Genomic DNA, 17,384 nt, shown 5'->3' with positions numbered 1-17,384 from the left:
GGCTGTAGCAAACCCCCACCCTTTGTGGAGCAGGCAAAGAGGGCACTGACCAGGGTGGGTTCCACATCCCTCTCTGGCTTTCACCCTGCCTGGGGATTATTAAGCGAGGGTGGAAATCATTGCATACAGGATGTAATGCTCCCAGCTCAGCAGATCCTTCCAGCAGATCCAATTTGCAGCCCGGCTGTGCTGAGAAGTGATGCATCCGGGAGCCCCATGGCACACTCAGAAGAAGAATTGCTTTCCTCATGGTGCAGCGCCCGGGGCTGCCGCCTGCAGCGGGGTGTTCCACTGATGCGCTGCTCCAGACACAGCCGCTTCACACTTCACACCCCCGCTCCTCCACGCGCTCCGCTTTCCACGCTCGCAGCAGAACCCGGCGTCTCGCTGCGCACAGCTGTGCCTCCACGGCTCGCTGACGGATTTAGCTCCAGAAATGGGGGTGGGGGGAGGAGAGCGGGCAAATCTCTTGCGTTCAGGAGAGGCCCGCATCTCTCCGCATGGGGTGCCGTGGTTAAAATGGGGGGGGGGAGTCAGGACTCCTGGGTTCCAGTTCCAGTTCTATGAGGGGAGTGGGGTCTAGTGGTTGGAAGGGGGCGCGTCTGGGAGCCAGTACTCCTGGGTTCTATCCAGGGATCTGGGAGGGGAGGGGGGATGAGTGGTCAGAGCAGGGGGGGGGCTGGGAGCCGGCGTGCCTGAGTTCAGCTGCCAGCTGCGGGAGGGAAGTGGGGTCTAGTGGTTAGAGCTGGGGAGGCTGGGGAGTCGCGGTGCCCGAGGTCTAGGCTGGGGGGTGCCTCTGCCTTAGCACAAGTGAGGGGCAGCCCGGCGTGGCGGGGTCTCACCCGTGCCGGGCAGGGAGCCTGGCTAGAGCCGGACTCGTGTTCCGAGCTGGTGTAGACAGCCCCAGGGGTCGGTCGCTACCGCCCAGCCCTGTCAGGCCACAAAAGCCAGCACAGCCGTTAGGGGCAGCGGCGACGGCTGGGAGGGGAAGGGGCATGTGGAGGCATGTGCCGCCCCCGCACCCCCGATTTCTGCCAGGGTTTGTATGCCCTGCCCTGAACCCTGCCGCACCCCAGATCGCTTCAATTGTGCCCCCCCCCCCCCGCCCCACCAACTGTTACGCGTCGCTCGTCTCTGCTTTGGGGCATTTCCCGAGAGTTTGCAGTTCCCCTTTCTTGCTGTCCCGGTTCTCTGCTACCCCCCCACGAATCACACTGACCATGCCCGCCCCCCTTCCCGGCTGCCTCCCCCCCCCCCGGCCCTCCCGGCGCCCCCCCCCCCTCCCCATGGCTATCTGAAGTTCACCTTAGGCAGTGGCGAGGAGCTGCGCCAGCCTGGGAGTTCAGCAGAGCCCAAGTGATTTAGGCCCCTACATCTCATTTTTTTTCCCCCAGCGGGGATTGAGACACGCAAGCGCCTAAATCCCCTCAACGGCCAAGAGGACTTGGGCGCCTCCGTCCCTTTTGAAGATGAGTGTGAGGGGCCTTACGGGGGGGGGGGGGCGTCGCACGGCGCAGCCGCGCCCGGGCACCTGCAAACCTCTGGGCAGGTGTTTCTGGCCCGGGTCACAGGCGGGGACCGCGCCGGGTCTGGGAACGGCCCCGTAAGGAGCCGCCGCTTCCCTCCGCCTGGCTGGGGTCAGGTTCGCCCCATTCCTGACCCACACATCGCACGGAGCCCCTTCCCCCCCAGCCACCTCCCTCCCCCCGTCCCCCCTCTCTCTCTCGCTCCCCCCTTCCCCTCCTCTCCCCATGATGAGCGGGTTCCTTTCCCCGCAAGCCTCTTTCCTTTCCTGTCCCCGCTGCTGTCAGTGGAAATTCTCAGCCGCGCTCCCGCTCGCCGGGGCCGGGCTCGGCGCCTCCCCCCCGCCCCCTTCGCCCTCGCCTATAAAAGCCCCTGGGCCGGCGGCTGGCGCTCATTGCAGCCGAGCATCCCAGGCAGCCCCTGCTCGGAGGAGCCGCCCGCCCGCCCCCATGACGGCTTCACAGCTAAGCCAGGACCCCGAGAGCCTGCTCCCCGCCGCCGCCCGCCGCCGCTGCCCCTGCCGGGGTCTGGACTGGTGCCTGCTGCTCGGGCTGTGCGCCCTGGGCGCGGCGATCCTGGGGCTCGCCTTGTGCTCGGCCTGGGGGGTCCTGGCCCGGCCGCTGGGCACCCCGGAAACTGCCCCCGCGGGGCTCAGCAGGGCGGAGGTAAGAGGCTGCTGGGGGGGATGTCTGTCCAGCCGAGGGCTCCGTCTGTCTGCCCCAGCGGCCGGGGCTCCCTTCTGGCTCCCTTCCCACGAGGCAGGGGGCTGTGCGTCCTCTCCTTCCCCTCGCCTGTCTCTCCCTGGCCGCCTGAGGAATCTGTCTGTCTGGGGAGAAGAGGGTCTTTTTGTCTGACCATGCATGGGAGGGGGAGCGGGGGTCTCTGTGTGTGGAGCTAGTAGGGGCAGGGTCTCACCTTGGCTAGCTGTCTGTCTCCTGCCCCACTGGTCCCCCTCTCCTGCTGTCCACTACAGACCTTAGCCCGGGCTCCCCACCCTGCCCCATTCTGGCCTCTCCAAGGGTAAATACCCAGCTGCACTGATTGTTTGGACAGCCATCCCTGCACCTCTTCACCACCAGGGCGCTGCATGCTGAGGGAGGGGGGCCGAGAGGGCAGGGTGCTGGCCAGCGCATTGGGAGGCTGGAGTTGATTTCCCAGCTCTGCCACTGATGGTCTGTGTGACCTTGAGCAAGTCACTTCATCTTTGTGCGCCGGTTTCCCCATTCTCCTGTGTCACGGGAATATTGAGAAGTGCTCGGGTGCTAGAGGTGAAGGGAGAGCTGATTCTTAAATTCTAGAGCACCGGGGATGATTTAGAGAAGTGACTCTTCAGTTTAAGCCCTAAATCTTTTGTCGGCTGCCAACATCTGCTTTTGGTTTTTGCCGCAAATCCCTGCAAGCTAAGCAGGTTCGAGCTGGGCTAATACTGGACTGGGACCATTCTCCGTTTAACCCAGTGCCCAACCTGCCGCCTTAGGGCCCAACTTCCAGTGGCGCTGGGTACTTGCAACAGAAACGGAAGTGAGCAGCTGCTGCTGGCATAACTGGAAACCAGGCCTGGGATGTCACTGGGAAACAATGGCCTCGAAACCCCAGTGGCTGCTTTTGAGAAATGTCACTGCGTATGACTTTCAGGCCGCTGGAAAGTCCTTTTCATTCCAAGCTGACGTCTCGGCTTTACCTTGGCTAAGTTCTGCATCTCAGCTTCCCCAAAAGTTTGCATGCACTCGGCTCCTGCCTTTGCTGCTGAGTCTAAATCTGTTTGGTCTAATTCACATGATCTAGTTTGTGCTGCCCTCTTTGGTAAAGTGTCCATGCCTCTGTGGGTGGGAAATTAGTATCCTTGTCTGACCCTTGCAGAAAATGGATGTTCTTGTATCTCTCAGCTGTTGTGAAGTGCATCCTTTTTTTAAAAAACAAACACCCTCTTTTTCTCTTTTCAGGATGTTGGTGCCCAGATGTTGGCCACGAACTGTAAGTATTTAAAGTTACTTGGCATTCCTGATGCTCATCCTTTTCTTTTCCTGCAGGGGAAAAATGGGAGCCTGGCATCTAAATTCCTTTGAGGCTCTGTGCCTAACGAGAGGGGATGGGAAACCCACAAATTGTTTACATTGGTTCGTGTATACCAGCAATGTAACTGGGGCCTGTCTGTGGATGGGTACCAATGGGCTGGGTAATTCCCCTAGGTCCATGCCATCTGCCCATCAAAAGGGACTTTAAAACTCAAGCTGTTTGTACAGCAGTGAAATCTTTCTCTGTCATATTGCAGATTTAAGCAGGTTGGAGGTAGACCAATACTTAACTGTTCTCCCATCCAACTAAACCAGAGTTCATTTAATCAGGGGTGCTCTTCCCGCTAAACCAGAACCCCAGACCACTGTGCCAGCGTTACACTGCGTTGTGGATGGGGTGCCAAACCAAATTCCTGACTACTTGTGCTCCCTGAGGCAAAAATCCCGTGCCCGGAGTAGGTTGCAAGCCTGGCCATCTTGACTAAATTCAAACTCCAATTGCATTCTGCTGATCTAAACCACAGATGTACTTTCTGGTGGATAAATGATCCCCTTTTGTTTCCTCTCTGAAACAGTTGTGTGGTTGTCACAGGAGTACTGTGAGGTGTTCAGCTACTAGGGTGATGGAGGAGGAAGGCGTAAGATAGACGATTCTTACATTCTAGGGCACAGTGGATGGTTTAAGGGATGTGACACGTTACTCCCTAAATCCCTCGTAAATCTGCTCTGCTCCACCCCAGAGTTGGCTGCATTTCAGTGATAGACATAAGTCTAGGACTTTCTGTCTGTAGAATTGGAGACAGCAGAGCTAGAACTCATAGCCCTGGGCTCCAACAACCCCTGCCGCTAAAGCCTGACACATGGCTGGGCAATAAATAGAATTATTCATCGCCCAGAATATTTATCCCCTCCTCTTCAGAGGTGACTAACACGCCATCTCTCTCCTACCCTGTTTCTGCAGCGTTAACCAATGACAGGCAAATGAAGTGGGACTATCACCCTGATGTGGATGGAGTGATTTTCAGCTCCAATTTCAACTACCACAAGGACTATGACGAGCTGGAGGTGAAGGTCGGCGGCCTCTATTTTATCTATGCGCAGCTTGCTGTGACATGCACTGTTCGTAACTGCACCAAGGAGAGAACAATCAATCTGGTCATCAACCAGAAATCCGGAAACACCGAAATCCCTGTTCTGACTGTCTCCCTGCACTTGTCCTCCAAGTCAGAAGACAGCATGTCCAAGTTCTCGGCGGTCCTCCGACCGCTGAAAAAAGGTGACTTTCTCTTTGTGAAGTTGAAATCTAATGGAAAGGATGATGATGACTGGCACCTGGAACAAACCAACAAAAAGGACAATTTCTTTGGCCTCTTTAGGCTGCCTCGTTCTGCTGAGCCAACCGTCCAATAGCTGGGAGAATGGGCCTTCGCTGCGGGAGCGGACGTCACTGTCTCGCCTTTGGTTCTCTCGGACTCTCTGTTACAGGTCCTGGAGGGGGCTGTGCCATAGATCTCCCCCTCGCAAGGGCAACAATCAGCAGCGGACACCGGGAAGACATGGTGCGTTGCTAGCCGGGGGAGCAGCACGATACCGTCTAGTGGTGACGGCGGGTTTCCATTCGAAACAGGACTGAAATGGAAAAAACCACACTGTGGCGCACTTGTGGCACCAGAGAACTGGTGTGGGTCTGGTTTTAGCAACCCGTGATATTTATTATTGTGTTTCTTTGTCGTTCTGTAATTTATTGTAAGCAACTGGGAGACTGAGTGAATGGTGCTGCCTCTTTTTTGTTTGAGCGTGTGGGTTGCTCTAAATATTGACAAGGACAGACACATATTTCCACTGAAGCAGACAGCAGCCTTAATACAGATGCAGTAATTCATGTGATTGGCAGCATTATGATATTCAAGCATTTCTGGATGTGGTATTTCACTATCCATTGGGCATTATGGCAGCTAGTGTATGGTGCTGATCGGTGTGGTTTAGGCATTGACCTCTACTGGCTGGCACTGCAACTGCTCAGCCGCATGTCATAGTGCCTATATTGCTAAAAGGTACTGGAGATTCTCTTTTAGTAGAAATAGATTGAGGCCTGTTCTTCTGGAGCAGGAAGGTCTGTGATCTATCTGAGCTTGCCACCATGAAGCCCTAAAAGGCGATAGATTTGTTACAAGAGGGTGTATGCCTAATAACTATATTTTGCGTTCTATATTTCTGGTGATCAGGTTTCTTAAAGGGGATATTGTCAGAATCTGTGGTGCTCCCCGTCCCCCCCTGCCCCCCAAAAAATTACTACTAAAAATACACTTATGAAAATGCCTCTATTTGAAACTTAACTGAAAAGAGCTGGTTTACAATTAAACAATCTGCAATGCTCCTAAAATTGGGTCTTACTCACCAGCACATTGTCTAGTCAATTTCCATTTCCTGGCTGTGGTGTTAGCTCAAAATGGAAATTGACTAGCTGGTTTCCACTGTACAATCCGAGTGACATGTAAACAGCGTAAATGGGATTATTTTAAAAAGCATTTCATTCATCCCTGATAGTCACTGAGGCAGGGGTCACAACCGCCTTCACAGGAGTCCTCTTGATTGATTGAAGCTGACTGCGATTATTTAAAGCGATTTTGAGAGGCTTAAATGAGCAGATATAAAGTTGCCAACTTTCATGACTTTATCAGGAGTCTTGCGATATTTAGTCCTTTTCGTAAAGCCCCAAAGTCTGGAGTCAGATGAATGCAGCAGAGTCTCAGGTATCATCTAAAAATATCAATTCTAGCCCTCATTTATGGAGAAATGCTGAAAAAAGTGGCTCCTAAAGATGCAAAATCCAGAAGGCAAATAAAAAGAATTCCAATTTTATTAATATACCTTTAAAATCTCATGGGTTTTTTTTTTAGCCAAGCTCATGATTTTTGTGTGACCTGATTTGTGATTAATTTTGAATGCTTGGGACTGGTAACTCTGTAATCACACTGATGCAATAACTTGACTTCAAACTGCATTAATCAAAGGCCCAGTTCTATCACTGCACTAGCATTACTCACAGTAAGGCACTATTCCACAAGCAGAAAGTTAACAATGCTGGCTCATAAATTACTGGGGCCCTGGTCTTTTTTTTAGAGGAGATAAGGATCTGCAGCTCACCTTGACTTTAACTAGGGCTGCAGGGACTTTACACTTCTGGAATAAAGACTTCCATTGCGCCCCTCCTATTCTGCTGCACCGCTGCTCTCCAGAACCCATCGGGTGAAGCAGTGGTTCCAGACCTGCGTGTTTTTAATACTAAAAACCCATCGTCTGTGAAAGCTTATCTGACATTCAGATGTGTGTATATTCTTCCTCCATACTGGGGTATATTTAATATATGAATATACATTTTAAGTATTTATTAGCAGTACATTTTGATTTCCAACTGGTGGGATAATCCACAAATACTAAAATAAACTCATTCATTCATGAGTTAAGAGGAGTAGTTTCTTAACCTTTGCCATCCTTTACAAAGATAATCCAGGGATTCCCTTTGATCTAATCCTAAAGAGTGTTCAAGTGTGTAACCTCCTAGGCAGAGAACCTCTGATTTTAGGGACACTTGTTCTCTGGTGGCTGGAAAGAACTTGTTCTCATTTATTTAAATGAAACCTGAACTATGTTTAGCATGAGAAGAGCTAAATCTCAGGTGTGTAATTGTCATATATGCTCTAACTTGTTTTGTAAAAACACTTCTGGAATATATGTAATATATATTTAGTATGCACTTTAAATTGCTTATTTATTTTGATACACCAGTTAAAATGGACTTGTCCATAAATAATAAAATATTTATACTCAAGAGTCTGCATTAACTTGCGCTGTATTTTTTGAATCTGGTTTCTTTGAGCCCTTTGGGGCCAACTCTCCAGTCACACTGTTGGAAGGAGGAATGTGAGTTAAATCAGATCAGAATCTGCTTTTCTGTGCTCATTATCTGGCAGATCTTTCATCCTTTGCAAAAAGCCAAGCTGTCTAACCCAGCCTTTCTCCACTATGCCCCAGGGCTCAGTCGCAATTCAGCTTGGCCTTGGATCTAAAGAACTATAAACCCGTAGCGAAGGAGATGGAGGCTACGTGGCTTTGTAAGTTTTGTTGCATGGCCCAAGTTTCCACTGGTACCTTCGCTTCCACATCCCCAACCTGATAGATCTTAAGCCTTGCTTTTAAGAGGTGATCTCAGTTGGATGGTGGGTCCTGAACATTGGGACAGCATGGCCCCGATTTTTACAGGTGGCTGCTAAATTCAGCGCCTACTGCTGAAAATGCTGGTGCGACAGCACCAAGGTAAGTGACAGAGTTAACTTCAATAGGAGGCCATTGCCCTGCCGTCATCCACTCACCCAGCCTTTGAAAGAAGGCCCAGATTTGTTTTTGTTATCTTAGTGCAATTCTGTGGAGTCACTCCAGAGTTACCCTGGTGTAAAAGAGCAGAATCTGTCCCATGGCGACTTCTCCCAACCTTCCGGAGGTTTTGTCCTTCAATAAAACTTGAGTGAATTTCCAGAGTAGCTGGTCCTGTATGATTCATAGAATATGCGGGGTGGAAGGGACCTCAGGAGGTATCTAGTCCAATCCCCTGCTCAAAGCAGGACCAACCCCAACTAAATCATCCCAGCCAGGGCTTTGTCAAGCCACACCTTAAAAACCTCTAAGGATGGAGATTCCACCACCTCCCTAGGTAACCCATTCCAGTGCTTCACCACCCTCCTAGTGAAAAAGTTTTTCCTAATATCCAACCTAGACCTTCCCAACTGCAACTTGAGACCATTGCTCCTTGTTCTGTCATCTGCCACCACTGAGAACAGCCTAGCTCCATCCTGCCTGGAACCCCCTTTCAGGTAGTTAAAGGCTGCTGTCAAATCCTCCCTCATTCTTCTCTTCTGCAGACTATGGTCCATCCATAGGAGGTTACTCAACAAGGCGGCTTTGGGTGGGTGAGAATGCAGGACATTTCTCAAGTTACGGGCTGGAAATCTACTCGCAACCCAATTCCAAGTGACACGGAACAGGAGAACCTTCCCTATCTCCTGGCAGGATCTCCCGCTGGGGAGAAGTGAGAGCATCTCACCATGAGCATCTTCTTGCTGCTCCTGAATCGGTGGTGCTCTGGAAACGTGAAGCACCCTGTTGAGTTGGAAGTGAGCCCAGACAGCTGATCCACCTCACGTGGACCTCTCGAAAGAGAACCTGCCTCTGGATGGGATTTTATGAATCCTTTGCAGAAGGTCCTGGATCACTCGTGTGTTCATTCTTGGGCTTGATTCAACCTCAGTGCTAATCCGGCCAGCTGTCCCCTGCCAACATATACCACCACGTCCCAGGAAGAGGGCTTATAAGAGGGGGGATGTTGTCCCTCCCTGGTCCATCCAGCCTTGACTTCAGCTAGCCACCTAGAGGTGGGCAGGAAACTGTCCCTATCAAAGGATCTACTCTGTCCTCTTGCTGAGACATGCCACGGTGGTGAACGGCTGTTCCCTGGAGGGGCTGGTGGATGCTGAACTGCTTCTAATCATTTCTGAGCAGTGACAACCATGGCCTAGGCTATGTGTCCCCCTCCAGCCCCAGCCAGCTTGGAATTGGCTCATCATGGCACAGCGCAGCCTGGGGCCCTTGGCATCTCAGCTCATGGGCGTGACATCAGGCCCCAGCTGATCCGTCACAGGGGAGCTCTCCACGCTGCAGGGATGCAAAAGCGGCCGCCGACGCGGTCACGGTGCTCGATGTGCGCATCCTTCCAGCCGCTCGGCTGGAAACTGACGTGAGTTCAAGGCTGCAGGCCTCCCTCGCCGTCTCTTTGCGTCACCGCCACCACCTCCTCGCTCCCTCCCAAACAACAACAAGGGAAATCTACACAGCAGCCTACACAAAGCTAACCACATCCCCAGCAGTGAGAGGGTGAGTGCCTCAGGTAGGCATCTGGCCCCTGGCTTTTCTCCTTTCCCTCCCTGTGTGATGAATGACCTCGGCTGCAAGACTCCTGGCTTCGCTCCCTGGGGCAAGTCGCTGCCCCGCTCTGTGCCTCAGTTTCCCTATCTGAAGAGGGAGAACAATTCATGCCCTTGTCTCTTCAGCCTGTAAGCTCTTCATGCCATGTGTCTGTGCTGCGCCTGGGACCATGGGCGGCGGGTATAATAGGTTTAGGGAGGCTCCTGCTTCTGCAGCCTTGCTCGGCTCCAGGCCCCACTTGGCTCCCTCCCTGCCGGCCGCTCGCATCTCTTTGCCCTCACCTCCGAGAGGCACAAGCGGCGGGCAGGGGGCTTCATGGGAGGGGGCAAAGAGGCATGAGTGGCCGGCTGGGGAGGAGGGCAGAGCCCAAGGGCGCTGTGTGGGTGGAGCGTAGGTGGGACACCAGGGAAGGGGCGGTGCCGCAGGCCGAGCGCCAGTGCCCCCCAGCCCATCCTTCCAAAGGCAGGCGTCACCTGCCGCCCATGCCTGGGCCGATGGGCATTGTGCTCGTCCCAGGGCCCTCGAAGCGCTGCCGTGATGCCAGGAACGGTGGCAAAGAGGGAGAGGACACGGGGGCTGAACGGTTTAGAATCTCTTCCCCCGACGTTCCCGGATGCGTGGGCGTCCAGGTCTCGGCAGGCCACAGCCAGGCAATGGCTCTGGGGGAGCAACGCTGCCCTCTAGTGACAGGGCGCCACAGGGATAAGCAGTCTACTAGTGCTGCTGACTGCTCAGAGAGGAAATTCTGCTTTCACTGACGGGGTGGCGGTCTGGGGTCTTGGATCAGGGTTGTTGTCCTACTTCCCTGTAAGAGTGACTTGTGCTCATAGTGTTGGGAATACTGCAGGGTCACGAGATGCATGGAGAGCTCCCAGCTACGCCAGCCCTGGCCCCTCCAAAGAGCGGGTGCTGTAGGGATGGGAGCAAAAGAGCTGAGTGTGAGAGAAGCTGTGCTGGAGTCCTGCAGGGACTGTGGTCTGGATCCCCTCGGGGCGCAGCCAGACAGGACTCTAGTGACTGGAGTCTGCCCCTCCTCGGATCTCCCCACAGCAGTGCAGCCGCCTTCTGACCCTGGCCTCGGCGGTTCAGCGGCCCTGCTCTGCCTGAACTCCCCCTGTGGGCCGCCAGGGATGGGACCCCGGGGAGCTCTGCCATGCCCCATGCACCTGCCTTGCAGTCAGCAGCGATTCACGGCCAGCCTGGGCGTCAGAAGCGTTTATTAGTTCTCAGGACCACAGCGCAGAAAAACTCTGTCAGCCACTTAATTGGGAGTCACAGCAGCGACCACCTGGAGCGTTTCGGAGCCCCTCTCTTGGGCCCTACGCCCCTGGCTCCTCACAGGGGACTGGGCGCTTCCAGCCAGCCACCCCCCAGACCCGTCTCCTAGCCCCTCCCCAGTCCTGTGTCTGGGTCCCATCACTGAAATACATGCATAACATATGGGGGAAACTGAGGCACACACAGCACTCAGCTCTAAAGGCCATGAGTTGGGACTCGACCCCCCCCGGCACCTTTTGACAGCAACCCTGCACGATTGCATAACACTGCCCCAGCGTCCTGAGACGGAGCCGGCAGCCGGTTTTGTCTGACTTGGGCTATGGACCGGGCAGACGCCTTCCGTCTGTTCTGCTCTCCAGAACATCACTTCCTGGGCAGGCCAGGGAATAGGCTGAGGATGCAGAAGTGAACACACGGCTTTAATAACGTCTAGGACCTTGGTGCAAAAGTCGCATCCCTTTGGCTCAGCCCGCGGGGAGCGATTACAGGGCCAGGCGGCGAATGGGTCGGAAATGGTTCAAATGGCTCAGTGTTAAAAAGTGGCTTTTCTGATTAAAAGGTTCTGGAATTTCCCCCCCACCCTGGCTTTGGGTGGGGGAAGGAGGGAAGTCTGAAATGAAAAACAATTAGCCTTTTACTATGTTTTCCCCCCCCCCCCCCCCCCAATCCCTTCACGGCTTATTTTTTTTAAATCTCTTTTTTTACTTTTTCTCAGATCCTGTTTGTTTGTTTTTTTCCCCCCTTGCTTGACAAAAATTTGAAAACGTAAACATTAACGCCGAGCTGTGATTCTGAAACGTTTCAAGCGCACCAGGGCAGACGTGGAAACGGCGGCAGAAAAACCAAAAAGAAACAAAACCTGGGCCGGTTTCCAGTGCCACAAAACGATCATTCGGACAATTCCCCCCGCAACGGGTTGTTTTTCTCTTTTCAATCCGCTTTGGAGATGGGCAACGTAGAGGGACCTGAACTATTCCCCTCTGCATTTTGGAGCAGGGTCAATCACCTGTTCCAGGCCGGATGGTAAATATGGGAGGTGATAAATACACAATAAACGTCTAAGAAGGCTGAGAAATGAAGATGCAAGATCAGGCGTTCAGCTGATTGAACAACAAAGGGCAGCACTGGGGGGGGGGGGGGAGTCCTTGGGAGGGGCAGTTATGCGCTAGAAGGTGGGGGATCTCCCTTGTGGGTGAACTTGGAGCACAGCGGTTTCCCAGCTCCTGGGGTGGAGGCTGTAAGATGCAAGGTGGGGAAACTGGTTCCTCTCCGCAAGGAGCCGGGACTGGAGTAGCCGGGAGCCCCCCCCTCACCATCAGGGCTCCTGCCCTGCTCCCACTGAATCTTCCCAACTGGGGCAAGATCCGTGCTCCTCCCCCTAGCTTGCCAGGGGGCCCGATCTGGCAGGTGTGCTCAGAGACTGCCTACTAGCCCAGGGCCTGCTCGGTATCTGGCCAGAGGCAGATCCCAGCTCATGACCCCCCACCTGGGTGCCCAGACCACCGGCTAGAGACTCATTCTCAGTCTCCTGTTCTCTTTCTGGCCCAATGACTCTTTAGCTATTTAATCCAGTGGTTCCCAAAGCGGGGGTCCCCAGACCTCTGGGTGGGAGTCAGCCGTGGGTTATGCAGGGCTCCGTTCCCTTGAGCCAGGCCCAGCGTGTGTTGGAACAGCGTTCCGGCACTTCTGATGCTGTTCTTCAAACGACGTGACCTCGCACACACCGTGCGGGCGAGGGCTTGCTGGCGGGGGCCTTCCCACGCTGGCAGAGGCATTCTGGTAGCGCTGCAGATGCCAGGGGTCTGGGACAGTCCGTCAGCTGCCACAGGGGGTCCTTGGCAGAAAAAAACTCGGGCACCAAAGTGGGACTGCGTCAACAGGAGAGATGGCGGGAAACCCCACATCAGAAAATCCTGTAGCTCGGTGGTTCGTGTGAGAAATGGAAGATCCTTGTTCAAAGACCTTCTCGGGCAGATGGGGGGGGAAATTGAACCTGCGTCTGCTACACCCCAGGGGAGTGTTGAAACCACTGGGCCAAAAGCACCAGCCTGGCCCTCGCTTTCTCCTCCAGCTGTTTTGTGAAGCCGGAGCCTCAGGGTCCGTCTACACGAAGGGCAGCGTGCGGCATAGAGCCCGTCCACTGCCTTCTCAGCCAGCACGGGTATAAATAGCAGCGCAGGTGGCGAGGCACTGCTTAGATGTGTAAAGATGTACCGGAATGTGCCCTCCAGGGCTCTCTACGCAGGCAGGGCCTCTCCCGTCGGCACTGGCATTTTTAGCATCCCCTGTGCCAGAGCCTTTCCCCGCTGCCGGAGCCTTTCCCCACTCCCCATCGCAGCGTGGCTGCAGTCTGCGTTTCATGGAGCCAAGGTCTAATTTGTTCTCACAAGAAACCATTTAGGCAGCTGAGGTGTGGGACTCCGGATCAGGGACTCCTTGGGGGGGGGGGGGATTGCTAGCAGAGTGAGAGGCCCCCCTGCAGCCAGGATTTAGGGCGGGGTTCTCAAACTGGGGGTCACCACCCCTCAGGGGGTCATGAGCGTATTATGTGGGGGGCGTGAGCTGCCCAGCTCTGAAGGCCGAGCCGCCGCCAACAGCAGGGCAGAAGGAAGGCTGGCAATGGGGCGCAAAATCTCCTGTGAAAAGGGACATTGACAAAGTTTCTTTGCACACACTCCCCCCCGTCCCCCCCAGTATTAAACTGTAACTATTAAACCAAGAACTTTTTGGCTTAGAACAAAAATTCAATAATGTGTTTTTGTCTTAATTGAAAAGCGGCGAGAAACGGTCAATTCAATGTAAACAGCAGAGGTACACACTTAGCATTTAAAATAGTATGAAATATAAAAAAAGGTATTTTTAATTTACGAGGGGGGGGGGGTCACACTCAGAGACTTGCTGTGAGAAAAGGGATCCCCAGTATAAAAAGTGTGAGAACCACTAATTTAGGGAGCTAGGACACCCCACCCCCCACTCAGCATCTCCCACTGGTGAGTTTAGGCAGCCGCCCCCCCGGCATGCTGGCTTTTGGGAATCACATTCTTAGGTGCTCCTTTCTCCCCACGCAGTGTGTAGGGGGCCTAGGCACCTAACTCAGGACTTGCAGAGTGCCATGCTCTTCCTGTGATTTGCTAGGCATTGTAAAGTCCCTTTGCAGATCCAGCCCTAAATCAAGTAGCTGCCCTGAGCAGGGATTTAACTAGGAACCTTTCAGGGACAAAGCACAGGGGTGCTTGAGCCTCTGGGGTTACCCCTTTTAGGGTGCTCCAAAGATCAGGCTCTTGTAGTTACCAGGCACCACCATACGAGGGAGACATAGTCACCTACTGCCAAGCCAGCCGTTATTACCTACCCTACTGGGGAGGTGTTCTGATGATGTCAGGCTTTTTATCTCACATCTGACTGGCTGCCTCCATTGTCACTCCACATCCTGGGGCAGAGGGTTGAGAAGCATCTCTCCTGTTCAGACACTTGAATGAATCTCTTAATGTTGTTCTAGCTCCCTCCAACCTCTGGGAATAGAACCCACGAGTCCTGACTTCCAGCCCCCTGCTCTAACCACTAGACCCCCACTTCCCTGCCACAGCTGGGGATAGAACCCAGGGGTCCTGACTCCCAGCACCCCTGGCTCCCACCCACTACAATCACTCCCTCCTTTCCAGTTCGGCTAAATCTCATATTTTCCCTCTCCCCACAACCCCAATTAGCCCCTGTGTCTATTTCAAACCAGCCATTTGCTGCAGCAAATCTAGCCGGCAGCGAGCCAGGCAGTGAACCTCCGGTTCTGATGGTACTGCCGGGGTTCTGCTGAGGTGGGTGCACGGCAGAGGAAGCCGTTCTCAGAAGGCCAGGGAAGTAGGAAAGAGGGGGAGGAGAGAGGGGCTTTTGGGTGAAAAAATAGCACAAGCAAAATTCCATCCCCGGATCTGACCCCAGGGCTGCGGTCGGGATTCTCAGAACAAGTAGGTCCAGGGGCTTTTATCAGCGGGGCTAATGACGTAGCGGCCGTGCTTATCTCTGCCCATCAGGCCATGTCTCAGGTGCGTGCCGCTAGGCCCTGGCCTATTTAGAGACAGAGGAAGCTGAGGTCAGAGCTGGTGCAGTGTATGCGCAAGAAAATAAAAACAAACAATCAACACCTCTCATGCCCTGCACCTTGCTATTAAAACAGCTGGCAGTGCTGCAGGGCCAGGGTATTACCCCTGCTTTATGGAGGGGGAAACCGAGGCACAGAGCCATGACGTGACTCACCCAACAAGTGTGACTCAAACCCACATCTCCAAAGAGGCAGGTGAATACCCTAACCACTGCACCATCCTTTCCCTTTGTGGTACCTGCCCCCCCCCGGGCTGGCCAGCCATATACACTGCTCCCTGCTCAGCCGGTAACCAGAGGCATTGAGACCAGAGTACAACAGACCCCAGGCAGCCTTATCAATCCTTCAGAAACTGGCGTTGCTTCTCTTCCTTGACGCGGAGATCCCACGTGACATGGACAGCTGGCGCCTGGCTCAGTTGAGAGGCAGAGAGCACCTAAAAAGAAAAAAAAAAGGAATAATCCTGCGCCTTCCCAGTGGGGCAGGTGTTATCACTCCAGCTTAACAAATGAGGAAACTGAGGCACACAGCCAGGCAGGGACTTGCCCTTAGTGAAGCACTGGCAGAGCTAAGAATAGAACCCAAGGGTCCTGCCTTCCAGCACCACCCCCTGACTCCTCTCCAGAGCCAGGAAGAGAACTAAGGAGTTCAGACTCCTGACACCTGCCTCCCCTGGAGCAAGTGGCCTGGGGCTGGGAGGTGGACAGGGCTCCCCGGCTCCCTTGCTGTGCCAGGTGAAGTGGTGCTTTGCCAACCTCAGCCTCGCTAACCCCTCTGCAGGTGCTTCTGCATGGCGGAACGCAGTGTGCACCGGGCCAATCTACGGAGCTGATAACGTGAGCGACGCAGCCACCTGCCTGACAGGGGGAGGCCCTGGGAGAACTGCAAAACCCTCATCGGGCTGCCACGCAGCCGTGGGCAACTACCACAGTCTCCAGGACGCAGCACCGCGGCCACAGGTAGCACGTGCGCCGCCTGTGAAGATCTTTTGCCCGCCCTCGCAGCTTTGAGACAGGGCTCCTGAGTGTGTAAAACTCCAGCGCTGCCCTCCCACAATGGAACCCAGGAGTCCTGGCTCCCAGCCCCCACCCGTTCTATCCCATTCTCCTCCCAGAGCTGGGAATGGAACCTGGGCATCCTGGTCCCCAGCCCCCTTGCTCTAACCACTAGACACCATGTCCAGCACTCGGTCACTGCCACGGACGCAGTGGAACAATTACACTTTCTTCGTCCTTATCTCTAATCTCATTTGCGCAAAAATAGTGCCCAGTTGTTCAATGTCATAGAAGATGAGGGCTGGACGGGACCGTGCATGGGAACTGCAGGCTGGGCACCCGCTGCTTTGTTGAACCACATCACAGCCGTGTGGGTGTGGCGGGGGGGAGGGGGGGATTCCCTCTAACTAACCAGGATGAAAAGCAAGGGAGGAGCATGGTGCTAACCCATAAGACTCTGTGTAACCCAGTTAACCCCTTGATGATCACTTTACTTGTGCAAGGCATGCCTCTCCCCAACGGGAAAATGTGCACCATGTGTTCTAGCTATATACTTAACGCAGCTTGTTTATTTACACGCTATGTGCCAGTCCTGGGACAGAGGTGGACCCAGACAACACTCGGGCCACTCTGACATCACAGCCCAAGCATCAATGCCTGGTATATTACGGCAGCACCTAGGGTTACCACTTTTGAAATGCAAAAAACCCAGCACCTCACCCCCCTAGGACAAGCCCACAGCAACCCCAACCACAAGGCAACTCTGCAAGCCCCCGCCTTCAACAGCCACTTTTAGTGCCTCAAACCTTTTCTCACACACACACACACGCGCGCGCGCGTGGTGCACTTGTGTGTTGCGGGGCAGACAGCGGCTGTATTTTCAACAGCTTTGCTCTGTTATCGCGTAAGTTATGGAAGATGGAACACTGCAGTGTTTTTAGCCGGACCCAGAAACTTTTAAAATTAGATCTCACAGCGTGTTGTGATAATAAGGCAGATCTTTAGACCCACGTAAAAGAAAACTGGTGGATTAAATGATTTTTCTGGCAACTGGCAAATCCATTAAAAAAATCCCCAAAAATAAACCAAACCAAACCAGCCAGGCCAGTCAAATACCTACCTAGGAGCCCCAGTCATGGAGTAGGACCCCATTGTGCTGGGAGCTGTACGTTATTTATTAGGTGTATGACAGTAACACCTCGGAGCCCCAGGCTCATAAACACATACATTTTAAGGCCAGAAGGAACCATCAGGATTGTCTAGTCTGACCCCCCTGCACATCGCAGACCACAGAACCTCGCCCGCCCACTCCCGTGACAGGCCCATAACCTCTGGCTGAGTTAAGGGCCCTTCAACTCTTGATGTAAAGATGTCAAGTGACAGAGACTGCACCATTTACTCTAGTTCAGACCAGCAGCTGACCTGTGCCCCACGCCGCCGAGAAAGGCAAAAAACCTCCCAGTGTCTCTGCCAGTCTGAGCTGGGGAAGATTCTTTC

At 54.0% G+C, this 17,384-nt stretch overlaps 1 protein-coding gene across 1 annotated transcript; it reads left to right on the top strand.

Annotated features, from left to right (window-relative positions):
- Positions 1 to 1,973: 1,973 nt before the first annotated feature.
- Positions 1,974 to 4,949, top strand: TNFSF9 (TNF superfamily member 9). Its single transcript, XM_067560345.1, has 3 exons — positions 1,974 to 2,189; positions 3,468 to 3,498; positions 4,501 to 4,949. The coding sequence occupies exons 1-3, from the start codon at positions 1,974 to 1,976 to the stop codon at positions 4,947 to 4,949; spliced, it is 696 nt and encodes a 231-aa protein (XP_067416446.1).
- Positions 4,950 to 17,384: the final 12,435 nt, after the last annotated feature.

This window comes from Emydura macquarii, unplaced genomic scaffold, assembly GCF_026122565.2.
Source record: "Emydura macquarii macquarii isolate MOO-44397 ecotype Brisbane River unplaced genomic scaffold, CSIRO-AGI_Emac_v2 contig_2292, whole genome shotgun sequence".
Taxonomy (NCBI): domain Eukaryota; kingdom Metazoa; phylum Chordata; order Testudines; family Chelidae; genus Emydura; species Emydura macquarii.
The sequence above is the reverse complement of the archived record's forward strand: the minus strand, read 5'-3'. Positions and strand labels throughout refer to the sequence as shown.